General features: G+C 37.8%; 1 protein-coding gene across 2 annotated transcripts in view; it reads right to left on the bottom strand.

Moving 5' to 3' along the window:
* LOC121320643 (protein WWC3-like) overlaps positions 1 to 7,144 on the bottom strand; it is a 56,170-nt gene extending 49,026 nt beyond the window's left edge. For both annotated transcript variants that reach the window (XM_041259158.1, XM_041259159.1), the window contains exon 1: positions 6,815 to 7,144. In XM_041259158.1, the coding sequence (XP_041115092.1) occupies positions 6,815 to 6,954 (140 nt within the window). In that variant the 5' untranslated portion in view covers positions 6,955 to 7,144. The remainder of the gene's footprint in view (positions 1 to 6,814) is intronic.
* Positions 7,145 to 21,824: the final 14,680 nt, after the last annotated feature.

Raw genomic sequence — 21,824 nt, 5'->3', positions numbered from 1 at the left:
ACCAGAAATGTCATAGAAAACTGTTTTCATGGCGTGCAAGTACACCCTGCTTTTAGTGAAAATTAGGTACATGCGTGTTAGCCTCAAAAACGCATTGAGCACAACAGGCAACATGAGAAAAAAAACTGCGACTGTTTAAAATGCGTTTTCAAAAGATCAACAAATTGATGCAATTAAGCGTCACAATTGCCTGCAGCTTTAGTACATCTCATTATTTATGCGAATTTATGCAGGAACGTCCAAATACATATTCATCTAAGGTTAAAACAAAGAAAAACTGCTGCTGCAAAGCATTAGTTAGTTTAGTTTAAGTAAAGAATTCTAAAACATATCCATGATTTGGGAGAACAAGATGTACCATATAGGATCAAACCCAGTAAACAGCTTCCTCACTGGGTTCAGTCATTTATTTATACATTTGATTGGATTGGACTGGCTATTGGAAGTCATGTAAACACAGAAAAGTGTTGTTTTCAGTTTTCCCAAAAACAATTATCTGAAAACATGAGCTCCCAACCTAAAGCAAAAGTGTTGACCTAAAATACGTTTAGTAGGACCAAACTGAACACACTAGCCCATTCATTATAGTGAATGAAGCCAGTAGGGTCTACTGCACCTTCTCTTTTCACTGTCTGTCAGTCTGGGGGGGGGGGTTTCTAGGGAAACCACCAGCAACAGTCAGCCAACAGCCACAGTCCATCCATCATTAACATATTTCGCACACAGGTTACACCAGTTTACTAAGTGTTTGCATATTTACCTTCACGCTAATGTTACACGTTTTACTACAAGCTGTCACTTGGCACACTGGCACTCAATCAATTTACCAACCTCAGCAACTTCGCACACATTTTCTGCTGGAGAATACAAATTAGACTCTTTGCTGTACAACTTAATCCAAAAAAATAGCCCAAATGTAATAGCATCTTATAGTTATTCACAAGTATGGCTACATGTAACATTATGTATAAACAACAGCAACATAGTCCACACCAACTAACAAATAAAAATGAATACATTTTATTGTGTGATGTCTCTTTAGTCTTAGTACACCAACTGCAATATTTATATATCAAAAGAACTTCCCAACGATTCGGTATGTTTAAAATAGCTTTGTCAAGGGAGTGTGTTTGAAAACGATGGAGGTATTTATTATTGGTAACCACACATTTATTTATTTTTAAATCTATTGTCTTTGTGATCTCATTCACTATATAGCTAATGGTGTAATAATCTACTGATCCTTTCTATTTAAACCTTCAGGCATCATGCTATCTAGTCTATTTATCCATTTATTTTCTTTAATTCTTCTATATTGTACATTATCTTTTTTTTTCTTAAACAACACACTTTAGGTCATCCAGGTGTGTTGGTAAAGTGCTCAACTACTGGTGCATTTTCTTTTGTATTTCTTATATTTGATAAGTGGTTCTGTATTCTTTTATATAATGACGTACCTGTCTCTCTTACATATTTTAAGCAAAATATACCATATACAAGGTTGCTATCCTTACATGACAGATTTTTTTAAGACTGAATATTTATTTTCTTTATTTGCAATTTCACTTTTATCTTTACCAACATATCTGCACAGTTTACATGTGCTTTTACAGGTTGCAATGTCCCTTAATGTTTTTATGACCCCTTTGTGTTTACTGTGGACTAAAATGTCAGCTAAAATTTGCATTCCTATATAATACATGATAAACCCTTTTTTTTTTTTTTTTTTTTTTTTGTTTAACATGTATTATGCATTTCTCTGTATTTAAAGTACAATGGATTTTCTTGTTATTACCGCATCTTGTAAAGAGCTTTGTGATGGCGGTCCACTGAAAGGCGCTATATAAACTAAAGATTGATGATTTTATATACATATACATATATATATGAAAATATGCTTATATTTGTGTTAATTGAAAGCAGACTTTAAAAAGGATACAGAAAATAAAAACAAGATTTGCTTGATTTCCATAGCACCCAATGTCATGTTTGTGTCCTGTCTGCTTGTGTTCTCACAGTGACACTAATAAGATGGCTGTAGGTGGGCGATTGGATACATATCGAATAGGCATACCGACAGGGCTCACATTAAACCTCAGACTGAGTAAAGGAACACATTCACAGACATAACGTATACCAGGTCTCTCACTTAGGTGTAATATGTAGCTCCCCGTAAAAACTCACTTTTGTGAAAGAATAGTGTAAATATGCACATTTGTTCTCACTTAGAAATAAATACAGCAAAGGTTTGCCTTATTGACGCACTACCTGTTACACTGCACTTAGGAACCTGGCAGTCGTTTTAGTTTGCTTCCGGGAATTGCTTGAACACACTGCATAGAGATGCACTATTTCTATTACTATTACTTCAAAGAAATATTTCTGCTAAAGATCGCTCTGTCCAGTACAAGAAGGGGACATTTTACTTGTCTGTTGTTATTTGTGTTTTTATTTTGTTTGCTAATTCACTGATGGTGAAAACAGAATCCTTTAAAAAGGTGGAGATAAAAACAAAATACTCTACAATTTTGCATTTACTGTATCGAAATCACCCACACAATTTTCTGCTTTAATAAATATCATGTTTAATCATGGAATATCTTGAAATACATATTTTTATATTGCGGAATGCCGTGAAATAAGCATTTTTTTACCATGAAAAAAATGCAGCCCTAATTATACGTCCCCTGGCTACTGATTAGTCTTGTGGTGTGTCTGTACATTCCTTTTCGACAGTGCCTGAGAAGTAAGAGAAGGATGCATAACCCTTTTCACGCCTTTAACTATATATGCACTCATCCTATAAACGTGACAGCAGCTGGCGGAGATAACCAAGAGTCTAATGTTAGAATGAGGGTTTCTGAAAAATACGAATTCCAGCTGAAAGCATTTCTCAGTATCCAAGAGCACAGTATTACTCCTGATGCGGTACACACATCTAGCCTTCACTGACGAGATCAACCTTTTCACAAAGCACTTCCAACGTGCTACATTAAACCAGTCTTTTACACAAAGACCAAGGAATAAGCAAAACAAAGTGAACCAATTCAACACAAGCTGTTGTCCAGCACAATAAACAGCAAACACTTATTTGTAATGATGTTTCTGCTGCAACATACACCTTAGTTGTTTCGTCCTAGCTCTGTAACATCAGCAGTTTGTTTTTAGTTTCTGAATACCGCCTTGCGTGTTTAAACAGTTCTGTTGAGCTTTATATGGTAAATATGATCAAAAGAGCCATACTGTGACACTCATGGCTCATGATCTACCAGCCCTTTTAATAATCTTTATTTACTGCAATGGGCATTGTGGCAGGGCTAAGTCCATGCACATGTGTTTATAGTAGGATTATTAATTTTTTTATTTTTTTTGTTATGAGTTTAAAAGAAAGCCATTCTCCAATCAGCAGGCAGGCATGTGCCGGCATAGCATCTCACTATAAAGAATACACTGACACACCCTCAAGGCATTTGAGGCAGAGCATGAAGGTCCTGGGACAGAGATGCATTGCGAGTACCACAAAAGATGCGGGCCACCGTGTGTATACCGGGGGCGCTCTTTGAGTAACGGACAGCGATTAGTTTAGGAAATTTTAACCCCACCATAATATATGGAGGGTGTGTTAGAGAGAAGGTTCCTGCTGCGGGGCACACAGAAGTTCATCAACCAGCCTACTGTTTTCTTTATCTGTATTTTCCCACTGTTTTGTTTTGCATTTTCTGTATTACTTCTGTTTACACATGTAGACATGTATTGTTGGTTCAGCCACGTGGTTTAAGCTGGAGCAACCCCGCACTAGCGATACCATTGTTGGTACCCTAGTGGCGACCGACTGCAACTGCAAGCAGAGTTGCAAAAACTGATTGTAAATATTGTAAATAACCCATGGGTGCCTGTGCAGAGTGAGAACTGCAATCTCTTTTGTCTCATCTCTCGCAGCAGATGTCCATGCCCCTTCTATGGGCCCATGGAGGCTCCTGTGTAGCGTTCTAAATTGATTATTCTTACATACTCATCATAAAAAAGGACACAAAACGTAATTCATTGCACTAAAGCAGACCTTGGTGTCAATAGCCTGTGGGAAGTAAAAAGGTCCTCTAAATACAGCACCTAAGAAAACTGCACATAACAGTTCTGAGAAACTGTTTCCTAGCTTTTTTTAATTAATTTATTTTTTTGGTACTTATCTCTGCCAAGAATATTATTTGGAGGCCTGCATTACTGAAAAGAAAACCAGCCAAACAATCAGTCTCATCTCTGGCATTTCCTGTTTTACAGTCACCACCACACACCCAAACTACATAACAAATCTGTGAACTCCCTTCTTCAGTTCCCCTCATTAAACAAGCCACCTTGTGTCACATCAGTGCTACAACAACTATCGTCTCCCAGGACAACAGGGTTTTTACACACCTGTACCTGTAGATTCAGACAAAACGAGAAAGATTTTACCGACAGTGCTCTGGATTGGTACAATACAAATTAGCTGAGGTCTCGTGTTGTTACTCTCGGTATTTTTAAACTAGGATCCGCATTCAGTCCACATAATTGTCTGAAATCAGTTTTTCAGAAGAATCTTCAATCTAGTTCACATACAGTAGTGCTAGGAAACACCTGCTGAAAACAACCACCCAGAGCATGTTTCTTTGTTGCACCAGATGCTGTCTAAAGAAACGGATCCAGTTATGCTGTTTTGTTTTATTTCTTACCTGCAAAATCTGTATGGAAATCCCTAAATTGCTGAGCTTTTAAATTCACATAACTTTAATTTCACTTTATTGGACCCTTATAATGAGCCACAGATCTAATAAGTTTAAAACAAATTAGGTAATATGCAGTGCAGATATGTATGACAATAAAGGAAACCACATAATGCCTTCTTGAAAATGCAGTTCCAGCTATATATTTCCTTTCAACCTTTCCAGCCCCCTGAATAACATTCCTTGCATACTTTTAACGCAAGGGATTGTGGGAGCTGAAGTTCCAGTATTTCTGTTATCTGCACCAGCTTTCACTTCCAGCTGTCTAGAGAAAAATACAAATCCCACTGGCACATGCGTCGCATCAGAAGTAACTGAACAAAATGAAGACTTAACAGTTTAAATACAAACGTTTACATGGGTTGTTGTTCCAAAATACTATTGCATTTAAACTGCATTGGTGTTGCTAGGGAGCTACCTAGTTATAACATTTCTCACCTAGGGAATAAGGCTAAGTTGAAAATGGCCAATTGTTTAAGTTGAATATCCAATTATGAACAACATGAAAATTAATTTTAGAAAAAATACTAAATCAGTGTTGTAATAAATTGATTATTGTATTTTTTTTTCTTTTTTACCTCACAAATTAAATTGATCATAACTGCACAGTGGAAAACTGAATCCATTCAGGTGATATGAGAATAACTTTGTGGGTCAGTAATCTTTTGTTTTGCCTCTTATTTGTCGTTGGTTTCAGTCTTGTAAGCTGAAGCTTTCTGACAGCACTTTTTGGGTTATGCCTGATGTGATCAATATTGTGATAAAAATCGGTGATAGAATTAGGAGCCGGTCCACGCTAACTCCCATTGTATGCTGGACGAGCCATTTCAATACGAGGAGGGTGAGATTAACCGGAGTGATATTAAACAGGCTTGACTGTTATACAGGACAGCAGCCTAAACTTTTGCAATGGCCAGTCAGTGAAGTGAGAATAAAGGAGTTTGAAAATACTACTGCACCTCCGTAACCAGTGTTTGGTCCTATTCACAAAGCTTTAACCCAATGATTATTAAGTCGATCGCTGTCAATTAAACCAAGTTTGATATTCCTGAAACGTTTCTAGATTGCTGTTGGTTTCTTTAACACAGCACATTTAAATAAACGTCTTTTATAAAATGTGAATAGGTTAATCTTTCTGAATAAGGTAAATGTGTTTTTTTTTTTTTTTTTTTGTTTTTTTTTTTTGTAATGACTGGTTCTGTTTCTTTGCATCATAGGTATTTGTAAAGGATTCTTTAATTTTCAATATGCTGTATAACATTGCAAAATATCACTTCTGAACTAAAACAAAACCAAAGTGCAGTGTTATTTTTCATAGGCCTTTCTTTCCACGAATGAAAACAGAATGATCACCTCGATTCATTGCTGCAATCTTAAACTAACTCGACTGTACATTGCATTACTTATTTAAAAGATAATATAGAAACAAAAAGGCCTACTTGCGATTCAACACATTAATTACATACCCTGCATCATAAAACAACTACAGTACATTATTGCATAAATCGTGTTATGGATTAAAAATAAATTAATATCAGAATTTGAAACTGTAACGTCAACTGCATTCAGTTTCCTTGGTCTAAATGCTGCTGCTCGATAGAGTACTGATTATGGGTATTTGAGGTTTCCCTGCGATGAGTAAAAACATTAAGGATGAGTTAGATAAACTCATATGTAGCACAATAAAAGGCTGCATGTCTTTCAAAGTGTAGGGTAAGAACAGAAAACAAACCGTGAACTGTTTACAGAACACTTTTGTTGATGCTCCTGTCAAAGTTTCTAAAAAGTGCAAATCAATTATAATTCTAAGTACATTTTAAACTCACGCTCTCTCTCTCTCTTTCTCTCTCTCTCTCTCTCACACACACACACACACACACACACACACACACACCAGGTACTGTACCAGCCTAAATTCCATCATCAGCATATATAATGCATCTACAGCAGTACATCTCCGATTCCCCCCCTTGGATGCAATTAAGCCCCTAAACCTAAACCTATCCAATTCATTCTTGTCCTTTTTTTTTTTTACAAGTGCTCCCCACAACTACCTGTCTCTGGGGTCGATCCACGAGGTTTGTCGGGTGTTATGATCGATATAAAACACTCTTCCATCATAATCCCGAGCTTCTTCCCAGCCAGCGGGCAGCGGCAGCTCTGAGCTCTCCCTTCTCTTGCTGTTGTGCGGCATAATGAGCGAGGAGCTGGTCCTCGCTGCGACCTGCCTCTCCGATTTATAACCCACTAAATGAACGCATTCCAACACTTTAGGTCCGATAAAAATAGCGGCGAAAATCAGACCGGTTCATCCAGCATCCACTTCCCCAAAACTTAGCTGGGCTCTCGTAACCCTGCACTCTGATCCTCCATGTTTGCCTCTCCTGCCATATTTCATTCCAGTGTCCATATTTGGGCAGAAGATATTTGCATAAACGGTGCCCCTAAATGAATATATTATTGATACAAGCTTAGATAGACCAGTGGAGAAGAGCAATTCTGAAACAGAAAAGTATGACTGATTTTTGGTAAACTGCTGGACGCATACATAGCAAAATAGTTTTCATTTTCTTTTTCTTTTTTGTTTTTGTTTTAAAGGGTATGCTTACTTTAGGGTAAAATTTCTGTTCCTTTAACATTTTTTTGGTTCTAAAAATGTATATCCAAACTTTATTCCCTCACCATGTCAATTTTCCACTATCACTGTGTTGTTGACCGCTATCATTGTGTTATTCACTTTTAACATGTCTGTGAACTACCTTTTGAATTTGATAAGTTAATGAAGCAGCGACAAACATTCCTCTATCACGAATGTATCTTTTACCACTTGTTTATTGCTCTACAACATAAAAATTTGTTCATAATGAAAATTTGCCTCAAGGTGAAGTTTTTATATAATTTTATATAACTCCTGTTTTCCCATCCAATTAGAAATAACAAATCCTGCATGCAATAACAGAACACAGGTTTATCCAATATAAAAGTCACAATGATGACAGACTGTATAATTTTACATTTAAAAGAACAACTGAGCCTTTCAGAACCAGAGTGGGCCATCTTACATTTTTGAGATACCAATGTCACCCAGCTGGCAATACTGCAAAAATCTATATGTCAACAAAAGCATTCCATGTATAAAAAGAGTCAAGTGAAAGAAGAGATAACTGTGGATTATGAAATCTCAAACTGTCCCAGATTATTACTGACTATTTAGAGATGAAAGTCATAGACCTGGCCTGGGTTCCTCAGAGTCCAGACAATGAGCAGAAGGAGAACATGTCAATGCTTGAAGTCTTAGAGTTGGTCTAAGAAAAGCTAAAAAGATGTACCAGCGGAGATTCACACAGTTTCCCTGCGGCATCAGTACCAGCCCAACGTAAAGTGATCATCAAATCCAACAATCTATTTGTGTAAATAATTTCAAGGTCTTTGGGTTTTAAACGGTACAGTACAAAAAAAAAAAAAAAACAGCCAAGTTAGAAAAGAAGAATCAGCCATATAAGGATTTCATAAATATCTACAATATTAGGCAAATCACACAACAGGATTATCCATTCTATGAGCACAGTCTCCTGGGGTATATTCAGTGGCTTTAAACAGCAATGGACATAAATTCTAGCAACATGGAGATGCTTAAAATATTAACCTTCCTGAGTTGTCTTTTTTATTTATTTTTTTTGTACTCATAAATAAACTAAAGAAACTAATAAGAACTGTTGGATGTTTGATTTTTATAACATTGTGCCCTTTGTTAATTATTTAAACAGAGGAAGTATTTAGATCTGCCAGTGTTTAAATCAACTGAATAGAAGCTTCAGTGTCTTGTTTAAAGGAGGGGTTAAACTGACTGGCCTGTATCCTGCCAGAATAAACCACAGATGGAGCATTTCATAACTATGGGGAATTTCTCTGAATCGCATTAATAACCTAGGAATGGTTTTCCAGGGATGAGCTTTAAACATAAGATGGTATCCCTGGTGCTGTAAAGTACTACAACAAAAATGAAATCCTGTTGTGGCCCCTTATCATTACCCTAATTATCTATAAACTCTAGCGCTGCATATTTTTATTACCCTACCTTATTATACAGACCACTACTTAGAGCTAATCAGCTTATTCTAAATCACAAGTACATACTATCCAAACAGAGCATTGTAAGTGCATGGAATTATTTAGTCAGATATCACTTTTTTTGTTATTTTGATTTCAATTGAAGAAATACATTTAATACTTTTTTTTTAAAACTTTTCTCCTAATCTACCAATACATTTGATAGTGATATGTCTGATGTTTTATACGCACATAATAATACAGTAGTAATTTGTCTTTTTGTATCAATATTATTTTACTTGATGACCAGTATCTGTGAAAAGTCCATTCGAATTTGTATGAAAGTATTAGTTATGAACATTTCCAGCGATATTAGCCATTGGACCACGCACCTGCCCCTTAGTGGCTTGTCTCAGAAGATTACAGTGTAGCAATAACTTACCAAGGCTCTGAAACCACAAGGTTTTCCAATTTTATTAAAATCTGTTCCATAACAGATTAACCTCAGAAAATACAATACCTGTGATCCTCCACCCTCATTTGTGTTTCAGCCCTGCAGTTCTGCCTCTGAACTATTCTCTACAGCCAGCAAGAAGATGTCTGACAGCACCACCTGCTGACACACTGCAATTTTTTATTTAACAATTATAAAATAGTACTCAAATCAGAACAGTTTTGCAATATGAATAGGTATTTTCCAAGTGTAAACAGAAACAGTAAACAGATTGTTACATTTATAAACCATGCTTTTAGCAACAGATAATTTAATTCATATAACCTCAAGTACCAGATTTGTAGGATTTGAAGGTATAGAAGGTATTGCCATGTTATTATTTCTGGGGTTTCTTTTGGTGATAATGACATATTTGAGCATTTTTAAGCAGTTTCTCCGGTTTGTAATTCACACCTTTAATGTTATATGTTACATGTTAAGAAATAAATAAATAAATAAATCGCATTCTGGTCCTAACTAGTTTCACTGTAACCGTCTTGCTATTTTCTAAAAGGAGGTACATTCACAGTTAAAAAGCAATGGCTCCCTCTTGTGTCTCAGGCCTCCTTGGTGTAACACAAACAATGGGAATGTATAATTCAGAGGATGGGCAAAGGTGTTAGAAACACTAGTTTTACGTAGCACCCATATTTGTTATCCGACTGTCACCCCTGATATGTATTCTGCAAAATACAAAAGCTGGTTAGTTTATTAACATCTAAATTACTAAAACAAATGTTGCTCATCATAGCTGGAGTGACCCGGGGTCCGGGTGCCACAGATGGTCCTGAGCTTGACTGAGAAGGTTCCTGCATAGTCGGATCTGCCACGGCTGTCCCTGAATGAGCTGGCTCAGAGCGGAAAACCATATGCTCCTGGGCCAGTGTGGCACAACCAGGAGGACCCCCTCATGCTTGTTCCCTACCTTCTCCAGGAAGGACGGGATGAGCGCTAGATTGGGGAAGGCATACAGCAAGTCTTGAGGGCCACTGCGTCTCTGAATCGAAAGCAACAGAGGGCACTGTGTGGATTCCTCTGAGGAAAACAGGTTGGCTGTCGTGCTGCCAAACTTGTGCCAAATCATGGCTACCACCTGGGGACAGAAAAAGCGGTTGTGCCCAGGTGAGCAACTGAAACGTCGCTTGGTGCAACCCTGGGGACTGTAGCCCCCGCTGGCGATTGACATGTGCCACGATAGTGGTATTGTCTGTGTGCACTAGTACATGTCTACCCTGCAGCATCAATTGAAAATGGTGCAGGGCCAGGTGCACTGCCCTCAGTTACAGCACATTGATGTGGGCGGACTGTCACATGCCAGTCCAGACCCCACGGGTCCTCCTGCCATTCCAAACTGCTGTGGTCAACACCTCCTTGGCAGTGTCTGTCTCGGGCTGGGTGAACTACTTGGGCATTGAGCCATGCCTGTAAGGGGTGCATATGGAGGAGACTGAGAGTGAGGTCAGAGGAGGCTGCTGCCAAAAGACTAGAAACCATGGCACATCACCACCTGCACTGACTGTCTGAGATGGAACATGGACACACAGGCTTGCAATGTGCTTACCCTGTTGGTCGACAGGGAAGCCAGCATGGAGCGGGAATCCAGCAGGATCCCAAGAAAAACTTGAGCTGGCTGCAGGGAGCTCTTCTCCAGGTTGAGTGTGAGCCCCAGCCGGGTAAGATGCGCCATCACTAGAGCCGTGTGAGACACGGCTTGCTCCTACGACTGGCCATAGATGAGCCAGTCATCCAAGTAATTGAGGACCCTGACCCCCCTCCAGCTGCAGGGGTGCCAGAACTGCATCCATGCACTTGAGGAAAGTCCTGGGAGCCAGAGACAGACCGAATGGCAGAACTCGTAGCAGGGGTACTTTCTGTGGCCAGGACGTATTGGGATGTGGAAGTATGCATGCCGGAGGTCCATGATCGCAAACCAGTCGTCCCGCCAGACGGACTGGAGAATGTGATGGGTAGTTAGCATCTTGAACTTAGTCTCCTTCTGGAACATATTGGATTGCTGGGGTCTCCTGTGTTCCCCCCCTTTAGGTGCAGAGGTGATGCAGTACAAGAATAAACAGACAGAGATTGTAATCCGGTATGGAAAAGTGATTTATTTATTTTTATAATCCAGGTCTGGTGACCAAAACAATGATTGCCGGCAATACACAGCAATGCATAATGCACAGGGTAAATAATAATGGGTTTCAAACAATAAACACAGATATCTCTCCCACAATATACAAACACAGTCACCAGTCCTGTGTGCGTGCTGTAGTGCTTGTGGTGGGTGATACAGTTTAATGCGTGACAATAGTGTAATACTGTTCGGGGTTTTATACTGGCCCTTAGCGACAGCTCCAGAATGTGTTAGCTGTCTATGAAAACTCAAGTAACAATTATAGACAAGACAAACACTCACGATATCTCACAATTACTGCACTGGTCCTTCAGGTTATATTTCGTAACAAAAGCGAAGGAACAGATTACGATTCTTATATGCTTATATCTCCTTATATGCTGCCACACATGACCCCTTGGAAAACGAATGCAGCTGCCTTTACAATCTACAGCTGCTATGTTATTTCCCTTCTGGGTCAATACGTTCTTGCAACAGAGTCTCGCCTTCTTCCAGACTGACCGACTTCCCAGCCTGGGAAAAGAACTGTCAGGCCAGCACGTCCAAAGAACTCTGTCCTCGCTGCTTAGCGCCCTCACAGGTCGGGAGGGAGATTTACAACCAAGATTCATTGTATTTCTGTCACAGGCAGTAACAGACTTCCTGGAAGACAAGGCAAGCAAACTGACAACTAAGTGTAGTACAGTACCAGCTGTCTGATTTATGTGTCTTTGTATTTCTTTAAAAAAGGCACATTAAGATGTATGTCTCAGTGTAAAATAGAACTGTTAGCACCTTTCACTTTGTCACTGTGCACTCACATCCTGTCACTACTACTGGGTTTCAATCCCAGCCTGTAGGGTGTTGCTTGACAATTGTAATCTTGACATAGACAGATATATCTTCAGCAACTTGAAACAAATTTGGCAGTTAGCAAACAATGTCTGACTTCCCCTTGCCTCTTGTTTTTCAGACTGGCCCAGATAACAAGTGTTACCTAGTCTACTTTCTTCTCCAGTTTCTCATGCTGTGTAATATTCAGCCCCGTTCAAACTGTCCAGTCCTCTTCAAGCACAATGGCTTATTTATCATCTTTGTCATTATCAAGGGGTTATTCTATGGATACCAGCGAACACTTGCCTTCTGCCTCCTGCCACCTGATGAAGTTTTCACTGCTCTTTCATTGTTTGAGGTGCTGTTTGAAAACCATGTTTATTAAGATTTTTTTTTTATTATTTCAGAAAAGTTCCTCTGTAAAAGGTGGAGCTGGCAGGAATCCTCATGGGTGCAGTCGGGACAGTGGGAGATTTGATTGGTCCTTTTGCATTCCTCGCTACTGCAATTGTATAAGACAAGACGAACACTAATAAAATGTTTTTGTATTGTTCAAAGTTTGTCTTCATTTTTATGTCATGCACAGAATAAAAATACGTTTCTCTTGTCGACATGGGTGTGAGTGTAGAGTGTGATGTCATTCATTGATTTACTCTCTGCTTTCACACATGGCTCTCTTTCCTAAAACCTGGAATTGGAGTATGATTGGAGTAGGGAGTACGGTATGAGTTTAGTGAGCTCTATGTAAAACATGAACTGGAGTTAATTATAACAGTACACTATCAAGATCCAGAACAGGTACAATCCCTTTTACATATAGTGCAAGTATTACTACATCACTCATACAGCAGTGTTATCAGATCATGGACAGTGACTCTCTTGTATTGTTACTAGGGTCCTCTCCCAGATTACAATCCACTGCACATTGTTTTTTAACAGGTAGCAACAAGATAATTTTTTTTGTTTGTTTTTGTTAGACCTAATGTTTCTGTTTTGATTGTTTTCACCTTCACACATGTCTATTTGGTGCTACTACCTCAGTTGAGTTCCAGTATTTTGATCTCTCTCTCTCTCTCTCTCTCTCTCTCTCTCTCTCTATATAGGCTATATTTGCATATATATATATATATCTATATATATATATATATATATATATATGAAGGCTATATTTGCATCCTGAGCCATTCGAAAAAAAGGCGCAATACCACAGTAGTGACATCAAAATGGTTTATCCGTCTAGAAGATTATACTTGACCTTTGACCCATATTAGACTCCTGTGCACCCCGAGACCACTTTCAAACACAAAATGTCTCATTTTCAGTCACTCAACAACAGAGGCGGATTAAGACTTCTTGGGGCATTGGAGCCCTGGGGCACAAAGAACAAACTAGTGAATAATACAATCTCGGGTTTCTCTGACAGTTTATAAACTTGACCTGACGATCTCATAGTTTATGACGTCACATAAACCCTAGATGGAATTAGTTTCCAATAATTCACTGAAGCTCATCTATCATTCTATATATATATGAGTAGGAGAGAGCTTTGTGCTGGGAGAGAAAGAGTTTTGTAAGTGCTTTAGTTTGTGATTACCCATGAATTGAACAGGATTGTTTGACTGCCTGTATCTTTGCCTGACCCTGGAATTGTGCTGAGAACCTGTTTACGTGTGCCGACCTTTGCCTGATTTACCGATCTGCCTTTGGAAAACGTTTTGTAATAAACTTGCATCAGGTACCATCCTGATTAAAAAGGACAATTGTTGCATCAGAGACTCTTTGTTATGTGTACACGTTCACCACACCCAGCAGATTTGTCAGATAGATAGCGAGATAGAGAGATAGATCGATCGATCACCAACAGATGTCAAGATAAATTTGACTCAGTACAATCAAATGACCAGAGAGGATTTAGCACAATGGATCATCTTCAAGTTGTACAGCAAGTGATTCAAACCAGCAAAGAGTACGAACTAACACTTTGCTTGGGATTCATTGACTATGAAAAAGCCTTTGACACTGCTTACACAGGATCTGTATTAAGCTCTCTGAAAAAGCAAGGAATTGAGAAAACATACAGACTTGATCAGCACCATATGCAAGAATGCAGCATCCACAGTAACTCCATAAAAACAAGATTGAAAAAGGAGTTTGTCAAGTAGATACAATTTCCCCAAAGCTCTTCACGGCCACCCTAGAAGACATTTTCCAAACACCAGATTGGGAATGTAAGGGCTGAAGATCAACGGAGCCTAATTGAATCACCTACGATTTGTTGACGACATCCTCATATTTACAACGTGCCCAGAAGAATTACAAACAGGAATACAAGAACTGCACAAGGCTAGCATCAAAGCAGATTTGAAAATGAACCTGAAGAAGACTCAAGTCATGTTCACTAAATATACCACTCCCCAGGCACACGGGATCAAGCTTGAATAAGTCAATAACTACGTACACTTAGGACAGTTAATTTCAGCGACAGAGAAGTCAACAGAAGAGCAAAAACTCAACGGAGTATGGAAAGATGCGTGAGCTGGAGTGCCTTTGCAAGATTAAGCATGATTCTGAAAGAGAAACTACCCTTATGCCTCAAGAGGAAAGTCTTCGACCAACTTAGGACGGAGTATGGAAAGATGCGTGCTGGGAATAGAAGAAGAAACATGAAAAGGAAGGAATGGATAGGAGCACAAACAAAAATATGCAATGTTATTATAAGAGCAAAAAAGAAATTTATGGCAGTGGGCCGGACATTCAGACCATTGCTGGACCAAGGAGATATTAGACTGGATCCCAAGAGATATAAAGCAACCAAGAAGACCACCTCCTGGAAGAGGTCAAGATGAAATGAGGAAACACGCCAGAGTGATATGGATGAGAGAGTGCCTTTTGTAGAATAATCTTGGGGAGGCCTTTATCCAGCAGTTGAATGAAAAAGGCTGAAGATGATAAGATATATCTGAAATAGAAACTACTGCCTTATACACTCAAGAGGAAACCTATCAGTTTTATTGAGTCTGTAGATGATATTGTTAATTGACTCAAGTGGGGCATTTGTATCTTTGTAATAAAAAATATTTAAAAAAATGGATTATCTTTATCCTGATTTTCATTTTAAGGGCCGTGCATGTCATTGGTGTCGCCACAAGCTCCTATCATGAAGGGCCGATGAACAGAGAAGAGGCATATAGACTTAAAAGTGTGTCAACAAGCAAAGGAGCCACTAGAAGCGTTTGCCTGGAAAAAAGTATGAGCTGTATTCTCAGATATACCCACAATGCTTATTATGGTGGCCTTGAAGGGTAGTACACATACAACTGGAAAAATAAAAAATAGAAAAAAGAGACAAATTAAAAAAACAAACAAATTGGAAACAGTTCGTTCAAATTAGAAAAAAACAACTACAAATTAGAAAAAAAATGAATTAGAAAAACATATAAATTAGAAAAAGAAACATAGAAACTAGAAAGATACAAATGCGGAACAAACAAGAAAAAGAATGATATTAGAACATACAAAAAGCAGGTTTGTTCTTTCTGTCATAGCTGTTGTTATGATTTTAAAATATTAAATAAATAGTTCTCATTCAGTGTGCTATCACATTAGTTACATTACTGTCAGACAGATTGCATGTAACGTGTGAAATTCTACTTAGTCGGTTTATGGAATATTTTTGTTTTTAAACCATTTCGTTCATTCCACATTGTATGAGGTTGGGGTTTTTTTTTGTTATTTTTTAGAATTTGTACATTTTTTCCGTAATTTGTATGTTTGTTTTTCGAATTTCTATGTATTTTTTTTATTTTGTCCTTTTTTCTAATTTTTTTTTTTTTTCTCATTTCTGTGTGTTTATTTTTTTCTAATGTGCATGTTTTTTTTTTAACGGTTTGTATGTGTTTTGCCCTTTACAGGCACTGTACCTTCTGCGTCTCAAGAGGAACAAGCAGCAAAAATAAAGAGACTTGAGAAGAAATAAAATCCATTCCTGAGTCTAGAACTCACCCTACGGTCAAGATATGTAAGATATGGAAGCTTCCCTTGTTGCACGTGCAGATTGGTCACTGCAAGGTTCAAGTATTGCTGGATACTGGAGCAACAAATTGCTTGATGTCCATGCAGACAATGTTGTGTCCTGCACACTCAGCAGACAACCAACTGACTGTTGCTTTGTTGAACCCTCAAAAAACTGTGTAATCACAGTGTAACAGGGGTATTCTGTTATTGTGTAAACATCAGCCAATTGACAAGAGAGACACAGAGGTTGACACACACGGCGCTCAGACGTCCAGGTTTTATTAATAATTAACAGGCAGTTGCAGTGATTGGAGGCCATCACTTGGTTACCAACAATGGTGGCCTGTGCAGGAGGACATATACAAAAGTGTACATGACAAACAATACAGTGGTTAAAAAGCTAAAAACAAAAGTTTGTCATTCAGTGGTTCAGTGTTGCGTCAAATAAAAGGGATCCCGGTTAGCACACACAGTGATCATGTGTGGTTGCTTTGTTTGCTCACCCTGGTTCGTCGCACAGTCGTGAAGATTCACAGCCCATTCACTTCCAGCTTGCTGACAAATAACAACAAAATGGATAACCAAGACCCAAGGACTGGCTTTTCAGCCCCTTGAAAGTCATGTGAACAGGGCTAATTGAAAATCAATTAGTCAATCAGCCTCCTGCTGCAGATGAAGTTCAATTAGGCCGGGAGGGAATTCTAACCTCCCAGCCCTGCCTTATCTAACACAAACTTTCAAATGAAACACATTTTCTTTACAAACAAAACAAAAGCGTATTATTTACACATCCTGGGTCTCAGTCTTACAACACCTTGGTACAAGATTGCCGTTGATCTTTTCGGGACCATTACAAAGACACCTGGAAGTTTCCACTTCATAGAGCCACCCCCAAAACCATTATGAAGGAGCTGAAAGATGAAGTGTTCTGTCTCTGGGATATACCTGAAGTCCTGTTGTTTGATAATGGGCCCCCGTTTATCTCCAGGGACTGGGGAGAAACTTGCAAGGAAACTTAGGGGAATAATGTTGAAATATATGCCACTTTACAGGCCAACTGGACTGAGCAAACCAGATTAGTGTCACTGTGCACAGCAACCTTTGCAGAGGCGATAGGTATAGATATTGAAAAATATCTATATTTGTTTTATATATTATTTAGACTGGTATATTTGCCTTGTACAGTAAATACTGTTATTGGTTTAATTAGACCATGACCTTCCCTGTATAGCACTACTGTATTCAGCTTCCTGTGATATATCTCCCTGGTGGGAGTTTCCATAATGTCTTGAAAGAGTAGTGCAGTACCAACCTATCCAGACTGTCATCACAGAGCTGCAGTATCAACTGCTTTACAATACAAATCACCACAGTAGCATAGCCGTGACCTGAGTTAAAAAAAGTATAAAGAAATCATCTAGTCTTGTTTGCTGTACAGTAATAGTAAGCTTTGTTCTCAAGTGCGTACTGAATGTCAATTTCAGATTCACGGAGAAGACTGCAGCATGTCGCCTGCAGGTTCAAAGTGAAGTGCAGCACTGTGTGTCAATGTCAGCCTCATGAAGATGTGATGAAATCACACAGAGCACATGCTTGTCACAACTATATTAGATATACGCTTAATAGCAAATTGATTGTGTTTTGTATTTCATAAAACAAATATTGTCTGCTATGAATAAAACATTGGTTTATGCAATATTCAAAATAATATATAATAATTGTCTCAAATCAATATTGATTGTTTTGGTTCAATCAAATTAGTTTATGAGGATTTGATTTAAATTAGTAATGAGCTTTATTAATTAATAGTATTCAATAGTTTAAAATTGACATGTTTACATTTTACACCTAAAATTCACATACAGTTATGATTAAATAGAAACATACAATTATTAGACAGGTCTTCAAATTATGATCAAGTCCATTATAGTTGCATCTTCTAAACAGAAGAGACTCCAAAGTTTTCTTACTGTATTAAAGTTAATCAGAGTTCTACTGCCCCACCCTATTTGTTTTTAAATAAAGTCACAGTGTGAATATCTAGCCCACAAGTGATTTTTTGTGGTGCTTTCAATTCAGCATTCCAGGATTATTAGGGACTTGTAAAGCTCTTAAGACTGGAGGTGATCCACAAGCACGTGAAGCCTATTGAAATACAAACGTTAAAAGGATTTATAATTAATTGTATTTACACAAAAATACAGGTCTTTACACAAAAAAAGTAATTTGCTTAATATTTTTTGAGAATGGAAAATGAAACATTTAATGTTACAAAACTAGTAACTTGAATAAACCCTTTGAATTGCTTTGGGCCTCAATAAATATGTCTCTTTGGGCCTATTTTGAAACAACTGGAAAGACAAAAGCAATTCTTTAATGAATAAAAATGGTGGTGTGTAAACTTCTTTTTACAATAAAAAGCAGTAGTTTCCCACTTTCTTAATGTATGCTGTACCCTAAAAAGAAAAAAAACCTTCTTATACAACGGCTCACTGCATGGATTATGTTTTTCACCAATACACATTCGAACAGTGAGTGCTTTAAAACAACTTGCATTTTCCTAAGACTATACATGCTGCTATTACAACAGCATCCATCAGGTGGCACCAAATGCATAAGTTATTATTCCTGTATAATAGTGATGCTGCTGCCTCCCATGTGTAAACCATCTTGAAAACCACTTTCCCTAATTTCATACTCTGAGCAAAACGTATTTAACTTGGAACTCTCTTACAGAATGTCAGCACAGTATCAAACTGAACTGGAATTGTATGAACTGTTCTGTCAGAATTCAAACAATACCTTCCATACCTTCAAGCTAGTGTTTACCAGTGCCTCTGCCTGAACTAAACAGTATCATTTCAAAGGAAGGTATGTAAATTGCAAGGTAATTAATGGCTCCTGATCATTTCACCTGAAAGGTGAAGTTTTCCCCACCCCTTCAATGTCTTCTTTCCAGTCAGTAACCAACCAGCTTCTTCCCCTCTTGACTGACATGCTTTCAGACAGTCACATGCTTTAACCCAGAAGACACTGCTGAGTCAAAATATGAGTTACATTTATTTAAATGGAAAATACATGTCTGCTACAGCATGTATTTATTTCAAAATAGCAGATTCAAGACCTACTGTCTGTAGCAAATGCCATGTAAGAAGTATTAAATTATTTTGTTAGCTTCAGCCACTTTAGTCTGTCTGGGTTGAACGGGTGTGCAAGCATGTGCTTGCTCACAAGGAGAAAATTGTAGAAGGGAGTTGAGTGCTATAAAGCTTTGTTTATGGAGGCTGCACCTGCACCTGCACCTGGAGTCTAGAGTCACTATCTCCTCTATTGTGGTAAGGATTCTATGTGTCCACAGAACAACAAAGTGAGCTTCTGTACACTGCCCAGTTCTAACTAATGCTTTAAAATACATTTAAAACAAGCTAAGAACCAAAAGATCTTCAACAAAACAAAGAGGGGGCTAGTGATAATATTCTAGTGCTAACAAGCATACGGCTGTAAATTCGAAATTAGAAAAAACGAGTATAACAAAAAGTAGCATCTAATATGAAATGGAATTGCAAAGTTTTCTAAACTGTAATTCCCAAGATAGTGTGACATATGCACAGATGTACATGCACCTTCTTATGTCCCCATATTGTATTACTGTCAATAAATGTAAAAATGCTTTCGGGACATACAAAAGGACAGATGTACAGACAGAGAGACAATCACAATCTGGTACTTTCAATAACTTATTTTAAATAATGTTAATATCAGGTTTAATCACAATTGAAAAAGACTCAATAGCCCTAATACAGTAACACACTAGGCACAGATATACGCCCACACAGCATCTAAACATGCCATATGCAAAAAAAAAAAAAAACCTTTTAAAAACTTTTAAAGAACATTCTTTAGTTTGGTGGTCTTAGCTAAGACCCTAGACCTATAAAAAAAACAATTTGGCAGGATTTGGGACCAGAAATGAATAGGGGGGGACTGTGTATTTGCTTGAGTGAGTGAGTCATGTGAGGATTTTGTCCAGGCAAATCACATGGAGTATCGTGGATCTCCTCTTAAGACTTTTTATTTAATAATCTTTAAATAAAGTTTTTTTTTCTATTTTTATTTTAAGTCTACCACAGTGAAGTCTTTTTTTATATAATTATGTGCGAATGTATGTATGTTTTTGTCATAAGCTTTATGAATTTTTTATGAAGTGTGTGCTAAAAAGTGTTACAACCAAGTAGGGGGGGGGGGGGGTCCAGTCTGTTTTGGCTTGATAAACAGTTCATTGCGTCATACGGCAGGCACAACAATTCTTTATATAACTGCAACAATAACATGGCCAAATCTCATTAAAAAAAAAAAAAAAATCTCTAAGATGGGTTAATAAGAATGTTATAAGTTCCATTAACGGCATGCTTTCTTATGATAGGGTAAGACTAAATAAACTCTGTAAGAATGCAATAGTAGAATAATCATATTTCATTTGACTATATAATAGTATATTACTATAGGACACTGCAACTTAAATGACTAAAGTGTTAAACATAATTCTCTAGGGTGATACTTTACCAGTCTTCTGTAAAAGACAAGAAACACTAAAGAACTTGATTTTGTGTGTTTCATTCCGGGCCTGTTATACATTACAGCCATTTGGGCTTTTGTTTCCCAAGAGGCCCTGTGCCAATTTTAGGCTGGTGTCACCATGTCACTAGTTCTTCTTCATTAAAAAGTACACGACACTGACTGAGAGTGACGTAGAGGTCCTGTTGTTTAAGAGATGCCTGCTAAATACTCTGCCAACAACACCTTTTATCGAAACGTGGGGTTTTTTTCTGTAATTTTTTCCTTTGGTCTCACTTGAACTTGGACATACCACTGCTGTGGGACAGAAATCCAGCGGGACAAACAAAGGGGACTATGGCCCTTTTGTGGGTCAGCTGAGCAAGTAGCAGTTTTGTGTAGGAGATCTGAACGATCTGAAGGACCATTTTTTGCCTTTGAAAACGTATCTCAACATGCCCCTTACCCACAATCCCTCTTCCAATGAATGCAGTTTCAATCAGAATGCAACTCAACAATAAAGGGCTCTGTCTCTCGGGATATGAACTGTATCCATTAGAACAAAGGGAGCTGTGGCACTCAGGGATTTCTTTTTTTAATTGGAACTTAAATTAATATAATGTACATTCCATACCTATTGGTCTTCAATAACATAGTGGAAATCAATAACATTCTTCCTGTCAAACACTGTTGTTTAAAGAACCACAGATTTTTTTTTTTATTTTATTTTTACATTTTTTGTACAGTACCAGAACTGCAGGTTTTACCGCAAAGAACAGCAGGCTACGTCTACAATACCCCCAGTAAGGTACGTAAAACCATATTTATTTTAATTTGTATGTATTTTTTATAGAAAAAAAGGTTAAATTGTTACATAAAAAAAGAAAGATGCAGTGCAGTTAAACTGTATTTAAATTCCAAAACAGATCATTAATAGAATATATTTGTTGTTACAAATACATGTTAGCAATTTGTTACATAACAACATTTATTTTGTTTTGTTGTC

Source organism: Polyodon spathula, chromosome 9 (genome assembly GCF_017654505.1).
Source record: "Polyodon spathula isolate WHYD16114869_AA chromosome 9, ASM1765450v1, whole genome shotgun sequence".
NCBI classification, from domain to species: domain Eukaryota; kingdom Metazoa; phylum Chordata; class Actinopteri; order Acipenseriformes; family Polyodontidae; genus Polyodon; species Polyodon spathula.
The sequence above is the reverse complement of the archived record's forward strand: the minus strand, read 5'-3'. Positions and strand labels throughout refer to the sequence as shown.